Source organism: Myotis yumanensis, unplaced genomic scaffold, assembly GCF_028538775.1.
Source record: "Myotis yumanensis isolate MYYU_CA2020_CCGP unplaced genomic scaffold, mMyoYum1.0.hap1 SCAF_4, whole genome shotgun sequence".
Taxonomy (NCBI): Eukaryota; Metazoa; Chordata; class Mammalia; order Chiroptera; family Vespertilionidae; genus Myotis; species Myotis yumanensis.
The window spans coordinates 67911124-67934355 of record NW_027223755.1 but is presented as its reverse complement, the minus strand read 5'-3'; the positions used below and the strand labels follow the sequence as shown (position 1 = coordinate 67934355).

At 37.5% G+C, this 23232-nt stretch overlaps 1 protein-coding gene across 1 annotated transcript in view; it reads right to left on the bottom strand.

Annotated features, from left to right (window-relative positions):
• Positions 1-520: 520 nt before the first annotated feature.
• LVRN (laeverin) overlaps positions 521-23232 on the bottom strand; it is a 62151-nt gene continuing 39439 nt past the window's right edge. The window contains exons 14-20 of the mRNA XM_070412501.1: positions 20041-20194; positions 18517-18611; positions 16020-16127; positions 15148-15315; positions 14796-14933; positions 10201-10276; positions 521-6042 (exon numbers count right to left, since the gene is read on the bottom strand). Of these exons, the coding sequence (XP_070268602.1) occupies positions 5902-6042; positions 10201-10276; positions 14796-14933; positions 15148-15315; positions 16020-16127; positions 18517-18611; positions 20041-20194 (880 nt within the window). The 3' untranslated portion in view covers positions 521-5901. The remainder of the gene's footprint in view (positions 6043-10200; positions 10277-14795; positions 14934-15147; positions 15316-16019; positions 16128-18516; positions 18612-20040; positions 20195-23232) is intronic.

The following is a 23232-nucleotide window of genomic DNA, read 5'->3' as shown; positions in this document are numbered from 1 at the left end:
GATCTTAGTGGATTCACTGTCTTATAGAGTTATTTTGAGGATGAGATAAAGTGGCACATAGCTCAGTACATCCTATGTAGAGGGTACTAAACAGGTAGTAGTGATTTCCTACCGACCACATCTCTTCTCTACTCTTCTATGGTCCAACCAACCCAGTCACCTGGCCAGGGCCTTAGCAAAGAATTTTTGATAAATCAAGATAGTAGTAAAGAATACATACTATACAACTTTGAGACTTATGTACCATTTATTACTAGTCGTGTGAAATATATCATTTAGGTATTACTCTGCATAGCTTAAGTCAATTATTGTTTAGACATTACTCTGCATAGCTTAAGTCAAGTTGTTGCCATAGTGACTTTTCAAGGTTACATTTATCCTTGTGTATATAGATTTTTTTCAAAAGACATAGTTCAGTTTTAAAAACTTCAGAAGCATAAATGCTACAAACTTACATACAAGTTTCAAATAAACTTTATTCAAAAAATTTATTTACATTTATTTTACATTTTGTAGCTCTGCTAATTTTGAATAATATCTTTTAATATTTTAGTCCCTTTGATTTAAGATGGAAACTATTGACTGAAACAAGAAATTAAGTTTTTTTGGGACAACCTGTGCCTTCACTTTGTGCTTACTGAAATGCTTAATAGATACCTTCAGGACTGTGGCTATGACCCTTAACAAGTTTGACATTAAAAAAAATATTTGAAAAAAATGCGTTGCAGTTCTAAAAAAAAATTTTTTATTTTTTAAAATATATTTTATTGATTTTTTACAGAGAGGAAGAGAGAGAGATAGTCAGAAACATCGATGAGAGAGAGACAACGATCAGCTGCCTCCTGCACATCTCCTACTGGGGATGTGCCCACAACCAAGGTACATGCCCTTGACCGGAATCAAACCCGGGATCTTTCAGTCCGTAGGCTGATGCTCTATCCACTGAGCCAAACCAGTTTCGGCTTTTATTTATTTTTAAATGTAATTTATATAATTAAAAATTTATAGAGAAGTTAGAATTATAATAAAAATATATTTTTCTGCATCATTAATATTTAGTTGTCACACCTGATGCCCCATTCACCCCTTGATGTGGATTTCCTACAACAGGGATTTTTTTCCTACATAAATACAACACAACCATAAAAGTCAGAAAGTTAACACTGATGCATTTCTAGTATCTAATCCTCAGAATTCATTCAAATTTTTCCAGTTGTCCCAATAATGTCATTTATAGCAAAAGAATCCAGTTCAGAATCACATTACATTTTGTTGCCATGTATCTTTCATCTCTTTCATTCTAAAGTGGTCTTCCATCTTCCTTTGACTTTCATAACCTTGACACTTTTGAAGGATATTTTGTGGCATGTAACTTAATTTGAGTTTGTCTTATGTTTCCTCATGATTAGGTTCATGTTATGCAGATTCATCTGGGATATAACAAAAAGTGATGCTGTATTTTTGTCATTTTGTTTTATTAAGTGGAACAAATTTTTTATTTATCCCACTGTGACAATGTTCACATTGATCTATTGATTAAAGTACATCTGCCAGTTTTCCCACTGTAAATTACTTTCCCTTTACAATTTATCAGTATTTTGCAATTATGTATATATTCTTTTCCTCATCAAAATTTCAATTTATTCATTACTTAGACATATAAGTATAGATTCATGAATCCCTGTTTTATTCCATTACTGTCTTTATTACAATACTCAAATTCTCCAATATTTGATTAGTGAGGGCTCCCTTTAAACTGGCTTTTGTGCCTTTGATATGTCCTCAACATTCTTTTAGCAATTCCTTATCTTTTAGTACAAAATGATATTCTATCTCAAATTGTCCTCAGCCTTGAAATCATCCATTTCTCCAAGAAACCCTGGTTCTCTTAGCAGAATATGGCATTTAGAAGCCAAGATCTGGACACTAATGGTGCTCATTGTTATTAACATGTTACTGCTCCCAGGCTCTATCAGTTGAATACCTAGCTCTATATCTATATCATCTATATCTATATAGCTATATTTCTATATCTATAAATCTATATCTATATATCTACATCTGTATTCCTATCCATATTTCTATATATTTATAACTATAATTACATATCTATACAGAGAAAGAGCAAGATAAGTCTATAAACACATTTACATTTATATGTATAATCTATTCATGTATTGAGAACTGTGAGATCTGTTCACATCAATACCTCCAATTCTAATCCAAAAACAAAGGGTTTGTCCTAGTGTTTTGTTTTTTTCCTTTTGAATATCTGCAACTCTCTTCCACAGAGAGAAAACCTGGATTCTATTATCTCATATATTTCCTTGTTGGCTTCATAACCCTGTGGTAGCCAAGCTCCCATCTCTGCCTCTCCCTCACCCCATATGGATGCCCCCCTCACCATCTTCAGTCTCTAATATTTCATGCTGGGCCACCCCACCCCTGGTCTAGATCTTCTCTTCTCAGCATTTGGGCTTTGACTGCTCTTGCTTGCGGCTTCCCTGCATAGAGGTCCTTCTTACCCTGTTTGGCTCTGACCCTTCATGTCATAAGCTGCCTCTCTGCACGATGTCACCCACTGACTCTTCTTCGCTCTGACAGCCGGTGCCAAGCTGCTCCCACAATGTGGACTCCCTCTTTGCCCCACTCAAGCTTTTCCACCTCATTCCAGGCCACAGGCCAGCACTGCTGTAGAAGCCTACCTTGCCCTGCCTCACCTTTAGGACTGACTCTTTTGAAAGAAAGGGAAAAGGAAGAGTCCAAATAACTCGTATGCATTTTAATGAATATCTTTGCTGAATTTTGTTGAATTAGAGAGAAGATCAAGCTGGAGGCAATATATGTGTGGTTTCAAATGCTGCTGACTGCTACACAATTATTTGTGGAGGCGCCAGTTATATTTAGTTATAAGCACCCTTAAGACTTTGCTTTGGATATATTTATTCGCTAAAGCTTGGATGAAATAAAGATAGCATTTATTGGGGTAAACGGGAAAAGTAATCAAGTAGAGCTCCCTTCTAAATCTCATCTTATTTTGCTTTTTCATTTGTTCCTCAGAATGGATTTACTGTACAGACAGACTGGCCTCAGGGTTTGAATTATAGAGGATCTCCAGTCTTCAAGACTAAGGCATTTGTTCTTTCACTTAAAGTCATTGAATGTGTTTGAGCAGAAAAGATGCATGAGATTGTGAGGAAAACTTTAATTTCTAATTACCAGATTGAAAAAAAAATCATGAGTACATTGTACATCTTGTTAACTTTTCTTAGGATGAACAGTATAAAGAAAAAACTATTTATAGTTGGGGTGCTAATAGATAAGATGGCTTATTTGTTAATAAAGTATTTATACCATTTAGATAAATCTGGCTCAGTTTAATTCCCTGGCTTACTGCTGTCACAATAATAAATTCATAATTACTTCTTTTTATACAATTATTAGGTACAATATAATAAAATGTAATTCTTATAAAAGTAACTGGCTTTATTCAAACCAGAAAACAATTTACATTATTCAAAATTCCTTTTCCTATTTAGAGGAAGGACTATTAACCAAATACTTGAGCATTTGACTTTGGATAAACACTTCCAGCACTATTTAATTACCACAGAGGCTAAGATGGGATGTGAATTTTTAGCAGATGGTCTGAATCAGGCAGTGCTTGTGCTTCTTGGTAGGATCAGGCAGTATTTGGCATCACCCAACAACAGGTATCAGAGCCTGCTGGGGCCCCGAGTGTCAGCCTCCAACTGCCCTTGGTGGAATGAGAACACAGTAGGGTAGGAAGACCAAGGACAGAGGACAAGGTTAACCAGGCCAAGGTCACTGGAAAGGAAGGAAGACAGAGAAGTCCGAGGGAGAGAGGGAAGAGCTGGAAGTGGAGGAGAGAAGGAGGAGGAAGAGAAAAGCACTTGAGAAGACATGTGACATGGTTATCAAAAGATGAGATTGATGATCAGAGGGGGAAAAAAGGAAATATAGAAAGAATGCTTAAGGAAACATAAGATATCTCATACACAACGATGTGAAAACATGGGGATATTTTATTGCTTTAATTTTAAATTTCTAAATTTCAAGGAAAAATTTTCTGAGCTGTGACCCATGGTCAAATCTGAGTAGAATGTGCATTGGTTTGTCCTCATGGTTGTCTTATAGCCTCCACTCACACTCAGGGAGCATCTTCTTATGAAGCAAATATGCAAGTGAATTTTTGTATAACATTTTAATTTGTGGCTGCATTAACTTATATAAGAAATAGGGAATAAAATCTTAAATCACACTGTCTTGAGTTTATATAACATTAGAGGCCCGATGCACAAAATTCGTGCAAGGGGCTTGGCCCCCTACATCATGGCAGCTGCCTCTGCCTTGGCCCCTGCCACCACGGCTTTGTCTGGAAGGTCATCCGGAAGGACATCTGATCTAATTAGCATATTACACTTTTATTACTCTAGATATTTAAAGACCTTTCATTGACATATTCCTTAGTTTTTACAATATCGCTCTGAGGTAGATAGGAGATTTGTAGTTTAATCCCCATTCTACAAAATCAAAATTAAAGCACAGTATTAAATCAGATATACACAAACTCTAGAGTAGGCCTTAGCTGTCCTGGTTTTATCAGGGATAATAAAACTAATCTAATTCCATACATTGTGACTGATGAAAATGTTTAAAGTTGTCCAAACTATAAGTAGTTTGAATTTGGCCAAATGAAACCACATTTCAAACTAATCCCCTGAGTGCAAAGCTGTGAAGAGTATATTCTGGTTAGCCTGTTAGTTTCATTTCTCTTTATTTGACCATCTCCCTTTGTGCTGAAGATTAGCCCATAATTGCTATTGTCTGTTGACATATTATTTTTGCTCATAAACTTTGGCTAAAAGAATATCCATTCCCACAGGAAAATACAGTCAAGAGCTTCAAGGCAGAGCCTTCCTCTCCAATCTGGCCTCCACACAGCAAGCCTAAAGGTACTTTAGGACCCTGTGATCCAGGGTCTTTTTGTGACATCATACATTCAGTAGCCAGTAAGTAAAGTGTGGCACAATGCCTAGGTACTCTGGGGAGAGAGGAAGAGGCACAAGACACATTTCCTTCTTTTAGGGCAGATCACACGGCTCATAAAATTGCCTGTTCCTTCTTTTTAAAACTTGCTTTTCTGATTTCTAGGGGGTATTATTCTTCTGGTTCTCCTTCTTTACACTGCTGTGTTACTTGCTCATTATTCTTTTAAATACCCTATCTAATAAAAGAGTAATATGTAAATTAAGCATCACTCCGCCACAAAGATGGTGGCACCCTTAGTGGCAGGGGCGGGATGCTGGTGGTGTCACCCCAGCAATGTGAGCCCAGCATCTGCACCCCGGCTGCGTGGAGGGAAGGGAGGGGAGGGTCCTCGGGCTAGGGCGAGGGATGCTGGTGTCGTTGCAGGCCAGGCTGAGGGACACCCCTCCCCCGTGCATGAATTTCATGCACCGGGCCTCTAGTTGAACTAAATAAACCCTAGAGTATTGCAAATCTGTATTTCTTTCAGAAAAGAATGTACTCATTTAGCCAATGATTTAATATTCTACTGGCCTTCACAACAGAATAAGCAAGACTTTCTAAGGTAAATTTGTTTTTTACAAGGCATTTAAAGTAAATTTTGTGGTTTTATAGCCCAACTTGAAGTGAAATCTTCCCCCAAAACACAGCAGTGCTGGAAAAATCCTCAGCAATCAGTGAGCTCAGAGCCAGCGTGACGACAAGGGAGGAACAGGATGCTGAGTAGTAAATGTGACTGAAATACAAATAACAAAACATGTGGTTTTCTAGACTCACAAAGTATTGGAAGACAAAACAGTCCGCAAACTACAGTATAACATACAAGGGGAAATGCCAAAAGTGGCCACTAAATTATGTGTTTTTCCGTAGCCATGCAGCTATCCTGGCACTTCGGTTTTTGTTTGTCAGATTTTCGTTCTTTATTGCCTGTAATTTGGCATGAACTTCGAGCCTCTGGTGCTCCTCCAACATGGGGCTGAAAAACTGCTGCAGCTGAAAAGACAAAGAGACGGTCAAGGCAATCTGACTCCTTATTTAGACAAAACAGGACGGTTCACTCTAAGTCGCAACATGATTTTGCAAATGGCCAATGGCAGTTGGAATGGGTGGCAATGTGTGAAGACCACCTACCCTGAAGAGTCAGATGTAGACTGGAAGCTCCATGATGTAGGAACTTCATCTATTTTATTCACTGCTCTATTCCCCAACCACCTAGTAGGTGTTCAATAAAGATTTACTGAATGCATACCAGCTATTAGACAAAATTTGTGGACAGAGATAGAGTGAGACCTTTTCTTATCTCAAAAAATACTTTGCAACTTTCAAAGCTCAAAACTGGCACACAACATCTGTGTCTTTATAGATGTTATCCTTTATTTAAGAACTAGAGGCCCAATGCACAAAAATTCATGCAAGAGTAGTCCTTCCTTCCCCTGGCTGCTGGCACCGGCTTCTCTCCAGCACCTGGGGCCCAGGCTGGCTTTCCTCGGGCTGCCCACAGGCACCCAAGACCCAAGATGGCTTCCCTCCAGCCCTGGTTTGGTAAGGAAGGATGTCCAGAATGACACCAGGAAGATGTCCGGTCTAATTAGCATATTACCCTTTTATTATTATAGATATTTAGATAGCGGATTTGTCCATTGGCTAAATTCCTTCATTGAGTCAAGTCAAGCATTAAGCTATAGGAACATATGCAATATTATGTACAAGCCAGATGCCAATTGACTAATTACTTATATTCCTAGTCTATTTTTCCATCAACAAATTAGAACTTAGCACATGTGAGATCACAGTGTACCTGTGCTCACAAAATGTCATTTAAACCCTAATGCACTTAAAATTGAGCAGTAATAGGGTTATCAAGGCTAATTACAATGTAAAAGAAAAGGAACATTCTGGAAAAAGTAGATTAAGGAACCAGAACCTCCCACCCTCTTCCACACCTGTCCATACCTACCAGGCAGTGGAATCCACCTCCCCACAACCCCATATGATCATGCACCTGCAGTGAGTGGGAGGGGAGTAGGGTCTGTGACATTGTAGGGGGGGCTTCATGTGTGCTTGAGAGCATGAGTGCAGCCAGGCTCCAACAGGGTAGTTTATAAGGAACAGAGCAAGAGAAGCAAAAAGTATATAGGAAATGTGCTGGTCTGGAAGGAGAAGGGACTCATGTGACTTTCTTTTCATCCTCTTTTTAGTAATTATTTTTTATATTACCATGTGAATTAATACATTATAGGAGGACTATTGGGCATTAGTAGGTTTTTGACAAGGATATTCACAATAGCTAACTTGTTTTCAAAATTGCAAAAATGTAATCACTGCTAAATCCACTTTTACATTATCTCTCTATATAAAAAGCTAATATGCAAATTGCCCCCTCAGGAGTTCGACCAGGAGTTCAATTGCTTGCTGTGACGTGTGCTGACCACCAGGGGGTGACGTGGAATGAAGGAAGGCCCTCGCCAGCAGCCGGCAGCTAGAGAAGGGAGGTCCCGGCTGGCAGCCGAAGGCCCCGATCGGCCCTGATCACTGGCCAGGCCTAGGGGGCCTACCCATGCACGAATTTTGTGCACCAGGCCTCTAGTTTTAAATAAACTATCAGTGACTAGAGAGCTTTGGAACTTTGAAGACTGCTAAATTTATACAACCTTCATTCATTAAACAACAACAACAAGCTCTAGCCAGTATGGTTCAGTTGGTTGGAGCATCATTCCAGACACCAAAAGGTGATAGACAGGTTCCATACACGGTTGGGGCACATGCAGGGGTCAACCAACCTCTTTCTCTCTCTCTTTCTCTCTCTCTCTCTCCCCCTCACCCCTTCCTCTCTAAAAATCAATAAAAATTAAAAATGAAAAACAATAAAATTTTACTGGGTTCTGTAGAGATAAACTACAAAAATAAACTGATACACTTTAGAAGACTCAACAGGATTCCAAACCTTCTTTCCAGCATTTCTGGGTGTGCCCTTTACTCTCTGATCCAGGGAATCCCTGATAAATCAGGTCCTGACAGTTCATCTTCAGGCAAGCCAAACTGAAACAAAGCTAATTCCTTCAGGAATTAGCAGTTCTTCCTCTCTCTCTTTATAACAACTACATAACTGACTGCTTCTTTTTTTCTTGCTCAGGATCAAATTTCAGGCCTTATGTCCTAAACATTTATTTGTTTACTTGCTGGGGCAGGGAGTTGATTTTCCTTTCTTATTTACACAGGCCCTTCCTATTTTTATTAATATAGTTCCAGGCCATAGTTAATTTTTACTCACGTATTTTTTTTTTACTTATAATCAACTTTATTGAGATAAAATTTATATACATAAGCTTTAAAGTATACAAGTCGAGTTTGGATCTCTGTATACACCTGTGAAACCATAGCCACAATCAAGATACAGTCCATTTCCATGGCCCACAAAAGTTTCTTCCTGCCCTTTTCAGGTCATCCCTCCCTCTATCCCAGGCAACCACTGATTTACCTTCTGTTACTACGGATCAGTTTGCATTTCCTAGAAAGTCTCTGGTTTCTTTTGCTCGGGACAATCATCTTGAAATTCATCCATGAGGCTACACAGAATTGTTCCTTTTTTAAATTGTGGGGTAGAATTCCATTGTGTGGATATATTGCATTTTCCTTGTCCATTCACCTATTGATGGATATTTGGGTGGTTTCCAGTTTTTAGCTAATGTGAATAAAGCCGCTAGGAACATTCATGTACAAGTATTTGTGTGGACATAGGTTTCCATTTCTTTTGAGTCAAAACCTTAAAGTGGAACTGTTGGGTCACATGTGTCTAATTAACATTTAGAGATACTGTCTGTTTTCCATAGTTTCCATGTCACAGTCCCACCAGTAGGGTAAGAGTTCCAGTTGCTTTACATCTTTGCCAACCTTTGGTATTGTCAATCTTTCTGATTTTATCTATGCTGCTGGGTGTGTAGAGGTTGTATTTATATTTTATTCTTGTTTTACTTTGTATGTTGCTTTTTTGTAGACATTTGCTTTTGCCACTCAGTTTACCTTGTAGTTATAGGATTTCCCTTTTCTTTCCAGAACTACTCCTTCCCTATCTCAGTGTCTGTGGTTTGGGTGGGGCTGGTTCCAAACGTGGGCAAATGACCCAGGTTAGGCCAATCAGAGTATTTCCTTCGCCCTGGACACGGTGATTCGTGCATGTGAGCCAAGTAGGACCAATCAGAGTTCTGCCTTCAGGACTGGAACTTGAAGCTGGGTGAAAAGGTACTCCTTTTTCTACAACTGAGGATGCTAAGGATCATGTAAGCCTGGACCTATGTTTGCCTCCATGTGAAGAAAGCCTGCCTAAGAAGAAATTCAGCCCAGAGGAAAGCAGACGCTAGAAACAGCAAGCCCCATGTTAGATTCTAGAATACAGTTATAATTAAAATGTGGTCTCTGTCCTCAGGGAGCTTATTTTACCCTCATAGAGTAGACGTATGCACACGCTGATTACAGTATAATGTGGTAAGTGCTGTAATAAAGATAATGATGGGATGATTTGGGAGTATGGAGGAAGGACAGGTATAAATCGGTTCATTAAAAATTCCTGGAATAGTGGTTGGAGCAGGGTCTTAAAGGATGATTAGGAATTATCCAGTCAAGGACAGGGTTCTGAAATCTAGAAAATGTAAAACAACCTAATAATTTCAGAAAATCTGTAAGTGGTGGAGTATAGCTAGAGGAAAAGAATTTGGGGGTGGTCTATCTCTTGGTTTCAGATACTCAGTGGTGAGCTGGGCAAAAATGAAATTAGAGGGTAAGGCAGGGTCCAGATTATTAAGGGCTTCGTGTGTTAATGAAAAGATTTGAAAATTTCCTAAAAACTGATAAGCTACTGAAGCTTTGGGAACAGGGCAATGGTTGGTAGCAATGTGCAGAATGGATGGAGGCAAGCCCAGCCCGGGCTAGGGAGCTTGGGCCAGAGTCTACTGAAGTAATTCAGGTGAGAAAGAATGATGTCCAATCCTCAAGAGCAAGATAGAATTAAAAAACATTTCATGTACAGTTATGACGGCACCAATGGAAGCATAGAATGTTATAATTCAGATAAGCATTTTAATTTTAGCAACTCTAAATGACACAAAAAGTGGCTTCCAACTAATTATAATAATTCATAATATCTAAAGTACTTACCTCCATGACCTGTAAATCTGTACTTATGGTTCTCCCTATTAAATATATTATAGTAACCAACGAGTGTATTCCATACCTGCAAAGCAACAAGATGCTAATCAGGGTTGGGAAATGTTTTGCAAGACAAAGCTATATTTTATTTGCCAGATAAATGCTAAGTATATAGCTCCTTTTAATTTCTATCTCCAACATCTAAAAGAAAACATTTATGAATTAGTTTACCCTCATCTTTTAATAGAAAATCTATTATATAAAAAATTCTAGCCCTGGCCAGGTAGCTTAGTTGGTTAGAGCATCATCCCAATATGCCAGCATTGCAGGTTCAATCTCTGGTCAGGGCACATACAAGAAGCAACCAATGAATGCATAAATAAATGGAACAACAAATTGATGTCTCCCTTCCTATCTCTTTAAAATCAATAAAAAAATTCTATTAGCACTAAAAATATTTATATTTAAATACTGATTTGTGTAACACATAGTTTTTAGTTCACTTAAATGTAAAAAAAACTCTTCTTAAAAACAATAACAATGTCAACTGTTTTTATCTTTTTAAATGAGGTGGTTAGAATAGCTGTCACATACCTCAAATTAAGAAAATTTGTAAGGGAGTAATAAATATGCAAATTATATCCCTTAAAAACAGTGTTTTTTTGTATTTGTGTGGTTTTTTTTTTTTTTAATTCTGATTAAAGTACACTGAAAGCTCATTAAAAATGTTGTATTTGTATGTGCTTTTTGGGAAGAGGATCCATATCATCTGAGATCCTCAAGGCTAAGTACCTGGCTCTACTCTATTTACATTCCCTCAAACAAGCGTGGTCACTGAAACTTCCTTCTTAGTTTAGTGCCCCTGATACCCAATGAGAATCATCTAAAAAAAAAAGCCATGAAGTGCTGCTGTAGAGAAAGAACAGACACATACCTGCCCAAAGTGGCGCTGTAGTTACAAAAGTAAATAAAGACTTTTGGATGCATTAAAAAAGAAAGAAAATTAAGATAGGGTTAATATAGACTGAATAGGAAATGGTTGAACTGGCTTGATAATTATACACACAATTTATTTCAAAAATGTATACTTGAAATTAAAAATTATAAGAGTTAATGTTGGCATACTACACAAACAAGGGTAAGAGAAAACAGTGCTTTTGTTCTTTTTAGATCTCCAGCTATAGTGTAAACTGTGTTTACTTGAGCAAAGTAGAGGACAAGAGACAGTCTACATGTGATTCAGACAAGCAAACTTGTTTCTGTGGGGAAAGTGGAAATATTTCTTATTTTTCATTTTTATTGGCCAGGTATGAAAAGCCTTTGAGATGACTCAAGAAACTTGGCAAAATTTGCAAAGAACCAAGTCCCAAGCTTAAAAGAAAAAAAAGTGGAAAACTACATAAGGTGCTAACTATGGGATTTTCTACCAGATCCAGAAGAAAGGTTACCCCAACAGGTGAGGCCCAATTTGAAGTTACCTTGGGCAACTCATAAATTGTAGAAATGAGGAATAACTTATTGTTAGAAGCATTGTTCTGGAGAGTAAATGAGATAATGTATGTTGTGGCATCTATCAGAACACCTGGCACACATCATTCCTTCCTGGTCTTGCAAACTTCAAGCGGAGATATTTCTGAGACAGATAGGATTTGTCACTCTCATTGCGAGAGCAATCTCTTTGAAATATTAAACAAAAATACATACTTTATGAGTAGTTTATCTCCCCCGTAGTCAAATGCATTCTAATTAATATCAAGACAGGAGCCAGTGGGTGTCAGCATAGTTACCCTTTAAAAAATACTGATAACATTCAATGCTAGTGTGGACACAGTGAGATGGGTATTCTAGTTTGGCTTGCATTCTGCCTCTTTCCTTTCTCACATTTCTCCTTCTCTCCTCTCCCTTCCCCTGCCATGTCTGACTTCCTGTGGCAAGCATGGCCACCAGGCAAGCATGGGGCACCAAGGCATCCAGCCCAATCCAGTGGCAGGTGATGGGAATGGGTCCACTCCAACCACATCTCAACTCACGCAGTTCCCTTGTGCTCCCACTTAACCTTTTCCACTCCATGTTCTCCATCATAAAATACAACAGAATGGAAGTGAAAATAAGTGCAGGTTTTAAGCTTAGGACTCTAGGCAATATAACAATATTTGGAGGAGAAATCGAGTGTTTGATAAGGAAAAGTGAAGATTCATTTTGGGCCAGTTGAGTTTGAAACTGATTATACCTTATAGTCTATATTCAAACAAAACTAGCGTTTTCCTGTTGGCTGTGAAATCCACATTGTTTTAAGAAAGCTAAAAGCAACTTAACAAGGGTGATAAGGGCACAAACATAACTTCTACCACATACAATAAAAGATCACAAAAATCCTGGTGTTCCATCCCTATCCACACATTCTTCCATAGAATCTACCCACATCTACATGTACATATTGATTTTCCTGTAACCTGAAAGATGTCTTTATGGTCAGTGGAGGTTCCTTCATTTAGATCAGTGCTCAAAGGATCATCTTGGTCCAACAGTTAAATAATTACCCCTCAGAGACCAGTGCAGTGTCTGCACAAGGGAGGGAGGAGCAGGAGCAAGCTGAAGATGTTTTACTCAAGCAAATATTCCAAAATGTATTTTCAGATTGGGCCTCCTGAGAAGAGTCCTGGGTGTGGTCGAGAGGAGCAGATGTTCCTGAACCTCTATTGGTAGTGTGCTCAATTCAACCCCGTGACCTCCCCTGTCTCCCCCTTTCCAGAGCCCCAAGCTCCAGCCAGGGATGTGACTCATTCCAAGTCAGTCTTTTAGTCCTTCCATGTGGAAGGTGACTTTTTCCAAATCTGCCTGTTCAAACCTCACTCAATTCCCTTCCTTCCCTTTGAGTCCCCAAAACCCTCTCTGTCTCCATCTCCACATTCTAATCACTTTATATCCCCAACAACAGCTGAAACTAACTGTGTCTTATCAGAGTAAAACCAAAATACTTTATTACTAGAAAGAACTTTAGAATTAATAAATATACGTCTTTCATTTTAGAGAAGAGGAAACTAAGGCCTAAATGTTCATAGACAAACAATAAATAGATGTTCCACTTCCAGTTCCAAATGAGAGGGTTAGAGAACTTATTTTCTTTTTCTTTCCTTTGTATTGAATTTATTGGGGTGACACTGGTAACAAAATTATACAGGTTTCAGGTGCACAGTTCCATAACACACCATCTGTACACTGTATTGTGTGTTCACCACCCAAAGTCAAATGGATAGGTTACTTTCTCATCTGTGTTTATTCTGATAGGACTGATCTACTAGCAAAAGGATACTTTGTTTACATGAACATTTATAGTGCATAGTAGGATTACAGATGAAAAGGCAGGCATTGCAGACCTAGAGTGAACATGGGGTGAAGTTTTTATTACAAGCTCCAGGGAAAGAGAAAAGATACAACCCTAGGGGGTGGGCGCCTCTCTGAAACCTCATGGAACAAGGGGACCTGTGAACATAATTCTGATTTACAGCCGAATTTCCAGTGAGAAGTAGGACCTAGGAAGGAGGGCATTATCTTTAACAACTTAAGCAAAAATGAAAACACCATTTATCCAAAAGGTCTTAGGGATCCCAGGAAATTTAAGGAATTTATAACACCCTCTGAAGCAATGAACCTAGAATGATAAATAATTTAAAACAGGAGATAAAGACAATTTTCTCAAATTCCACTGATGAGCCTGTAATGGTACTGTACAAATAAGCTTTTATCTACACATTTTTAATTTCTGATTTAAAACTACATTTTTTGGTGTTGTATGGGTGCTCAATAAATGTACACACACACACACACACACACACAAAACCAAAAAAATGCACCCCATTCCATTATTTTCCTCTTTCAGAGAACCATATTCACATTCTTAAACATTTTTATGCTAAAAATACTTTGTTTTAAAAGAACTTATTTATACAATGTAGCTTTCAACTTTACAGTTGCTTGTACCTGAACTGTTGGCTACTTCGAATCTGCTCACTCTATAGCATGTGATTATTAGGAATGCATGGTTGAGTAATGTTCTAGAAAAACCAGCCATCCAGGGCCTGCTGTCTGATATTTGTATGCCAATGTATATGTTACCCAATAGATGGGCTAGGAAGCAAACAGATTAGTCTTAAATTATGAGAAATATTAAAAAGTTTAAGACTATGGAATCCAGGCATATAAAAGGGAATCTGACAAGTAAAGCACACAAGCAACATCCAGGCTGATGTAATGATGGGGTTGCTGTTTCATAAAGACATGGTGATGCACTTCACAAAATAAACGAATGGTGATGTACATGCACCAAGAAAATGTGACTTGCTCTAATCTCGCTTTCAAACTTCTGAGCGGGCACAACAGGGAAACTGTGGTATAAAACTATCCCATGCAAATCTATCTTTATTCAGAAAGCCAAAACGGAAGACAAGTGACCTTCTCTTCCATGACACGACCAGTTTATGGTGAAACTAAATGCCTTTTCTAGTCAGTGCAGAGGACGTTTGTGACCTAGCCAGGCTGAATCTGTGCTTCTAGCACCAAACTCATGACCTAAATGAAAGAGTGGTCTTGCATCCTTTTCTTACCTTTCACTCACAGCTTGCCAATTGTTGACTAAAAAGTCTTTTGCGACATATCGGCCAACATCAAATGCTGCCACAACTTCAATTATATTTGTTTCATTAAAATTGAATGAATATGTAGTGATGGCATATTCCATATATCTGTAAAAATGAATTTGCAGAAAATAAATATGTAAAAACTATCCAATACAAGAAGTTAATTTAAATAAATGGAATCAAAATCCCATATGATTCCAAGTTAATGATGCACGAATATTTATTACTTGTTATCGTAGCACAGTGGTATTTTTCTCCCTTTGGTTTATTAATTGCACTCTTCCACCAGGAACTTTCAAGGTAAGTTGTCCATAATCACCTGGTAAGTATCCATGGGTCTTTACTGCAGCTCATTGCATAAGCAAGTTGATTCCTTTCTTCTTCATTTGTGTTATTGGCGTAGATATTTAACAAAAAATCCCACTCTTTATCACTTCCCGAGGCAATGCCGTAACATAAAATCACAGTTTTAATTGGATAAGGTATTCTGTAAAGTATAACACGTAATGATATTTCTCATGGTAGTTGAGTTATAAACATGTTACTTGGGTTCATGGGTTGTCATATATTCAGAACTATGTAGCTAGAAAAAAATGTTGTGATCTCAGATATAAAGAGCAAAAGTAGGGATCTAGAAAGGCAACTGTGGGAACTATCATTGGTGTTACCATGATGAGATGAGACTGTCAAATTAGTTTAGAAAGGGATTTAGGGGAGAAATAAATTATAGTAGTACAAATGGTAAGTATATGCTGATAAGTTTGGTTTCATATCTTACTATCATATTTCCTAACAGTCCATCTGAGGTGATATATTAATAGAGTCTTAGCCTCAGCTCTCTGAGAGACGGCAAACGAATAGAAAAAAAAAAAGAGTTGCTCTGATGTATGTATGTATATAATAAAGAACAACCTAAATAAGACTCAAAATAAGCATAAGTGCTTATAGGGAATGCACTGGCAATGATAGATCCTGAGTGATAATCGCTGTATAAGTTCTAATCTATTGTTATGAACAGACCTACATCAGACAGGTTTTTTTAAAAAAGAAAGATACTTGAATAAAATAGTAGGAGAGATTAACCAAGTGAAAACAAAACAATCATTCCCAGAGTGAAAGCATCAAAAAGGTAGAAAGATTGCTGGTGTTGAAACAGGACAAAGACCAGTGCAATTGCAGTATTTATCTTACTCATTCTCTGGATTGTCCATCCAGTTTTTGAAGAGCTCTTTTGACAGCTGAAGACAGTCCTCAACGCCCAAGAAACACACACTCGCAAAAAGTTTTTCCAGCGATATTCTTGAAGGAACAAAGGAAATCATTTTATTTTGCATTACCACATTATTTTTTTCTCCCTCCAAGAATATGTTTCATAAAAAGATGGGTATTTTAAAACATCCTTCCAATAACATCAAGTTTGCTAAAAAAGAAAAAAAAGCTTTTGTGGATAACAAACGTGTTTAAGATTCAGGGAAATGTTTTCTGAGAGCCTGTCAGGCACCAAATAAGCTCCTAAGACTGGTATTTTTTGAAAAGTTAGAAATAAATTACTGCCATCCTTTATCTCCCTCAATCACACATGGTGTACACAGACTCCACATCTGTTATCAATTTACTTTTCCTCCCTTTTATAATAATTGCCTTGTGGATAAAAAATGACTTTAGAGTATTTGATCTAATACTCTTAAAAAGAAAGTTCTTTATACATGGAAAGGAATGGTTTATTTCTCTCTTTCAACCATGTGCTTTTCCTTGCTTAAGTTTCTGTTTCTTCTTCAACTCCTCCTGGCTATTATATTTATGGCCAGAAAAAGGATAGAGGTTTTGTTTTGTTTTTATAGCTGAGAAGGGGTACACATTATGGTTCAAAACAAATAAGTTCAAACGAATACAGTGAAGAACAATTATAAATCCAGATAAGCGGTGCGTGGGGTGTATCTCCCTGCTCTCCCCAAGTTTGAAGTAAAAGGTAAAGGAAATCAAAGTGGCCATAAAGTTCCAGAAAATGCAAGAGCCAAATCTCTATTCCTCCACCCACTAGTTTCAACTCAGCTTGACCTGACTCTCTGATAAGCAGAAGTGGAATGTCCAAGGGTGGAGGCCTTCTGAAAGACAGCTCTGAGCATTCATTTATACACACACTGTCCCTCCCCACCCATCCCAAGCTGGCTGCAGAGAACTCGTCTTGGGATGCTACCAAAAAGCAGGTCACTTCAGTCCAATTAACTAATCCAAGGTTATGGCTAGTTAACAGGTGTGCTACCTTCGTGGGGTTTTTTTAAAATATATTTTTATTGAATTGAGAGAGGAAGGGAGAGGGAGAGAGAGAGATAGGAACATCGATGATGAGAAAGAATCATTGTTTGGCTGCCTCCTGCATGCTCTACACTGGGGATCGAGCCTGCAACTGGGGCATGGGTCCTTGACCAGAATCGAACCTGGGACCCTTCAGGCAACAGGCTGATGCTCCATCCACTGAGCCAAACCAGTTAGGGCCATGCCTGCGTTTTTGAGCACACTTTTGCCTTCCTGTTTATTCACACATGCCTACACATTCACTATTCCAACTAGTCCTCCCCATCTTCAATCTACTTGTCCATTCAACCCTATGTCCTTCTAGTCACAGGTCCTAGCACTAAAATTTTCTCCTCTCTCAGAAGGATACTCATGAGAGATAATAATCACATTTTGTATGCTTTGTATTTCTTGTTTGGTCTAATTGATTTAAAGCTGATGTGACTAGTGCTGTAAATATAATCCCTGTACCATAGCTGATCACAAACTCCCTCCCTAAATCTAGAAGCCCAGCATACACACCTGGCCTTGGGTCACAGGGAGGCCGGTGACAGCAGAGCTGTATTTTGCCTTTCACCCCCTTCCTGGGTCATTATGACAATGTGCTTACTTCTCTCACCAAATCAATGATTTGAAAATCATTTATAACACTTATGATCATACACAATGACTGATATATTTCACTGTCAACCTCTCATAAAATTTGCACAGTGATAGAATTTCTGTCGCCAGTAATATACAGAGGGGCCCCTTTTCCATGCCCTTTAATTCACTGGGATGGGCTGACTTTGCTTAGCACAGCCCTTCACCATTAGTATGACATACTTACAATTTCAACCAGTAAGATTTGAGAATACAGAGCTATAAATTCCTGTATAAAATGTCACATGATGTCACTTATTTGTGGAATCTAATGAACAAAATGAATTAACCAACAAAATAAGACCCGAAGCATGGAGGCATGGAACAGACTAACATACCTCAATGTGCATTGGGAGAACGAGAAGAGATAAACCAAAGAACTTATATACTTATATGCATAGCCCATGGTCACAGGCAATAGGGTACCTGGGGGGTATAGGTAGGGGTTAGGAGGAGGGAGTTAAAGGGGGGGGGGAATGGGAGATATCTGTAATAATATCAACAATAAAAAATATATTTTTTAAAAATTTTCTGTGTATACACATATGTGCTTTGTGGGTAAATTAAGATCCCAAACTATTATTTCCTATTAGGATACATGTAGCTCATCAATCTCAAAGCTACTGTCCTAAAATAGTATATAAAAATCTCTCAGTGAATCATAGGTATTAAGATGTTATGATGTAAGTATGGAAGCCTATTTATTAATATGAATAATTTTATGCAATTATTACTATTCAAAAATACTTACAAAGCTAAATAGTCATCTTGCAATGCTGTCACATTTTCACGAATTATAGTTGAATAATGATTCCATATTGAGGTCAGTCTCTTTAATAGATACTTCTATAAACAATAAAGAAAATATACTGTTAGTCTAGCTCGCAACACTGAATTTGCATTGCATTTCTCTTGATCTGAAGAGACATTAATAATGACAGATATGTCTTCAGAGATGGTTTTTATTTGTTAGTAATGTGTAACTGGTTTATTTTTTAGCCTGCATAGGTTCAGTTTTCTCACACAAAACAAGGTTTACAATAACACCATTATTATAGTTTTGTGAAGACTGAACAATATAATGTATGTAAGCATACTGCCTGGCAAATAAGTCAATAAATATTAGCTATTATTATAACTTAATATCATCCTATTCATTTCTGGTTATCATAAAAAATGAGAAAAAAGTATAAAAATTTAAAACTTAAACTTTCTATTTTAAAAATTCCATGTTTAATATATAAACCTCCAAGAAAATAAGAACTGATTTATGTCTCAAACAATTTAAGCCCTGAATCTGAAGTAAATAATAAGATTATAAAAGTTATACATTCCTGTATTGAAATACTACATGTATTCATTGAAATTCTTTAAAAACAAATATTAGTTTTTACTTATTTATGCAAACCCAGTCATCAGATATAATCAACGAGTTTCCTTGATCCCACAAATATTAAAGTGCCTTCTATTGGTCACCAATCCAACATTCCAGTAAGTTTCCCCAGCACTTTGGACAGAAGAGACAAGAAAGTATGGAACCCTGAGGTAGTTATGATTTCAGCCTCAAACTGCCTCAGCAACTCACTTGGAATCCTCACCTAACTTACTTTCCAGTTTGTTTGTGGCCCTTAACTCTCCAAAGGTTTGCTCCCTAACTTAGGCTTTGATTCTACCTGTGCTATCTTTCTTATGAACACTGTTTAAAACCGAATGATGGAACTTTTCTCCTTTTATATTGTTTCAGTTATGATGGCATGTTATGTCTTTAGTCATTAAGTCTAATTTCCCTCACTCTCTTCGCAACATCAAAAGCAGCTTTGAAACGTTACTTTTTCTGGAACTCACTTCTCTGGTTTTAAGTGCTGGCCCTGTAAATCAAAGCATCTCACTTATGCATTTGGATTGTAAAAAGTCATTCTGTTTGATTAACAATCTTTTAGGAAAATAGTTGCTAATGCATACTATCCTTTTCTGTAAGCAAAAAGGCATACCATATCTATCCACTTCTGGTTTCTTAGGACACATTGCCACTTCCATGAGAATTAAAGACCTTTCTAAACTTCTATCATACTCATCTCCTAGACCAGGTTTATGACTAAGGTATTTTCTTTTAAGAATAATCAATCATTCGTTGAAAAAAATGAATATGTATATATTAATTAGTTATATATATAAATAAACTACTTTTGGAAAGGCCTGTTTCACAGATGCTCTTTAGAATATAGAATGAGGAAGAATGGATTCTTTTAAACCACAAAACAAAGAATGAAATTACCTTTAATAATGTGTATGTATCATAGTTGCCCACATCAGAAACAAAATTGCTGGGTAGCAGGTTCACCAAGACTGTATGCCATACTATGATTTCATCTTCTTCAGCAAGGTACTTGGTTAAATCAAGTGCTGTTTCAATCTCAATATAATTGTTTCTGTTTGGTTTAAAAACACACACTAAAAAACCTTCACTTGCTAAAAATGATTTGTACACTTTCCATATTTGTTCCATGCGTCAATGCCTGACTTTATAAAGTATGTGAAATCAAGAAGATAGAGGGCAAAGGTCCCATCTCATTGATAAGATGGGAACCAAGCAATGTTGATCAACCCTCCATTTCAGTTTGGTATGTGCACCCAAATTCCTGAAGATTTTATAGAAAATCCAGGCCCAATATTGGCCTAATTATCGGGCAAAAGAATATTTGTGCATTTAGTATGCATTCTTATGAGAGCATAGTTTCCATTCAACAAGTATTAATTAAAAGTCATTCTCTCTCTAATGTTCTGCCAGCACAAACTAGAATATAGGACAATACGCTCTCCTACTATTGAGGATCTTACTACTTCAATGAGGAGCTGAGATTTATGCATAAGTAAATGTTAACAAAAGGTCCTAAGAAAGGCAATGAATACAACAAAGGAGCAAAGAAGGTAAACACGCATGTAATGGAAAAGTCAGCGAAGGCCTCCTGGAGTAGGAATTTGAGAACAATGAAGGTTGGGTAGGATTGAAATGGGTAATAAAAAAGAAGACAGTTTAGGACAAAGAAAATTATTGGGAATTAATATGATGGGCAGACCAAGCTAACCGAAGCAGAGAATTTCTTTTGTGTATAGTTGAAAGGTGGGGCCTAATAGGAAAGGTGGATCAAAACTGTGAAGAGCCATGAATGTTAGGTTATAAAATTTACATGTGGTAGGAAGATGTTTAGATCTGGGTACCATCATGAAGGTGATGCCTAAAAATTTTATTATAATTGGGCTCAAGAAGATAGAATGGAATTCAAAGGCACTAAAGGCGAGAAGCTAATGCAATAGGCCAAGCAAAAGACAATGAAAGCTTGGCTTAGTATGGAAACAGTGAAGGTAGTAAGTAAGGTGAGAATCCAAAAGACTTTTCCAGGAATGAATAGATAAGACATGGTGACTATTTGGGAAATATGCAGGAGTTCAGGATATCTCTTATGTTGCAAGTTTGGGTGATGGGAAGAATAGTGGAACCTTTGACAGAGAGAAAAAATGATAGCAGGAGCAGTTTAGAGACAAATAAAGTTCAGTGTCTCAGGTGTTGAATTTAAATGACCACAGGATAAATAGAAGACAGGGAGAGACAAGTAGGTTTAGAAGTCATCAACATATCTTCCACAAACATTTATTGAGTACCTTATATCTTCTAGGCACTGTACATGTACATAATAAAATCGCTGAAATTTTAAAAATGAATGCATTATCCAAAGGGAAGATAGAAAAAAATAAGACAACCATCACTGGTCTTATGATGCTCACAGCAGCAAGAAGAAGAGAAGCCAGATACATGAGGAGAACCACATTTGCATATTGAAGTCTCAGGAAGCCAGTAAAGAAGTTTCCAGGAGGATGTGGTCAACAGTACCAAAGTCAGGGTAATCTCAGAGAGGAGTTTCAACAAAGTAGTGAGCAAGGAAGTATGCTGCAGGTTACAGAGGGGAAAAGTAGTAAAGAAATAAAAGATAAAATAAGCAGACATTCATTCAAAAAATAGGACAAGCCAAAGAGAGAGTGAGCACACTAAATAATTTATTATGTATACTCCTTAATTTTATTGTCTGAAAATTTAAATTCTGAACATATATTAATTTGCCTGGTCAAATACTTACCAGCTGCTTTTATATATATGTCACATTTTATTTATATCATAATGAATAAGGATGATATAAATAAAATCAATAATTTTGCAATATGTTAAAATACATGCCGTATCTCATTAATATTATACCTACAGCCATCATCGTCAGGTATTATAAATCACTTCAAAATTTTAATAGTCTATTTCCAGCAACTCGTTTTTTAGATGACAGCTACTTTATTTCCTTAACACTCAATATCACAGAAAAATATGAACACAATCTTCCTAAATTTATCCATTTTAACATTTACTAGAGTTTACAAAGGTAAGCTTGAATCACTTGTAATTTACCTAAGTTTTTATTCCTGATTGATACTTTATAAATAATGGTTCTTATGCTTTTTATAATAAGCCTATAAATATTTAAGCACTATTATCTTTTTTCTCTTTATATCATCTCTACTACATCCTTTTCAAGCTTTTCCTTTAAGGTGTTTCTTTCAAAACATTGAGTTATCTTTGCTATTCTTTTAAAACCCTTTAAAAATTCTCCATAATTAGTTTAAATCTTATTATACCAAAGTTAACTTAATTGAAAATACATAGGACTTTGATTATAATTGAATGCCAAGGTTTGACTTGAGAAGAACATATTCTTTCTCTCAAAACATTGTTTCTTGGAGAGAAACCAAAATGGTGGCATAGGTAAACACTGGAAACTGCTGCCTCGCACAAACATTTCAAAAATACAACTAAAAGACAAAACGAACATCATCCAGAACTACAGGAAGGCTGGCTGAGTGGAAATTATACAACTAGAAGGAAAGAGAAAAGCACTGAGACTCAGAGGAGTTACAGAAGTAAAGTGCAGAGGTACGGAGGCGCACGCCGAAAGGGCTGGCAGCTGAGGACGCGGTTGTCTTTTTCAATCGGGAGGGAGTCACAAGCTCCCAACTGCTCTGAACTCCAGTTCTGGGTGAGTCTCTGGGGACCCAGACTCATACGGGGAGAAAATGGACTGTCTGGCATTGGGCAGAACTCGAGGGCGGCTTTCTCTCAGAAGTACTTGCAGCTATTACCGGGACACTGAGATGCGGGCCTCTTAGGGTAGGACTGGGGAGCAGCCATAGCTGCTTGCTCCGCCCTGTTGATCCACTGAGACCCCGCCCCACCCAAGCTGTGCACAGAGGCTTTTGCATATGAAAGGCCTGGCCCTTTGCAATCTGAAAATTACCTAACAAACTGCAGCTGAATCAGAGAGACCAAGAACTTCCAAAAGAAGGTCTAAGGCAGGGGTGGGCAAACTTTTTGACTCAAGGGCCACAATGGGTTCTTAAACTGGACCAGAGGGCCGGAACAAAAGCA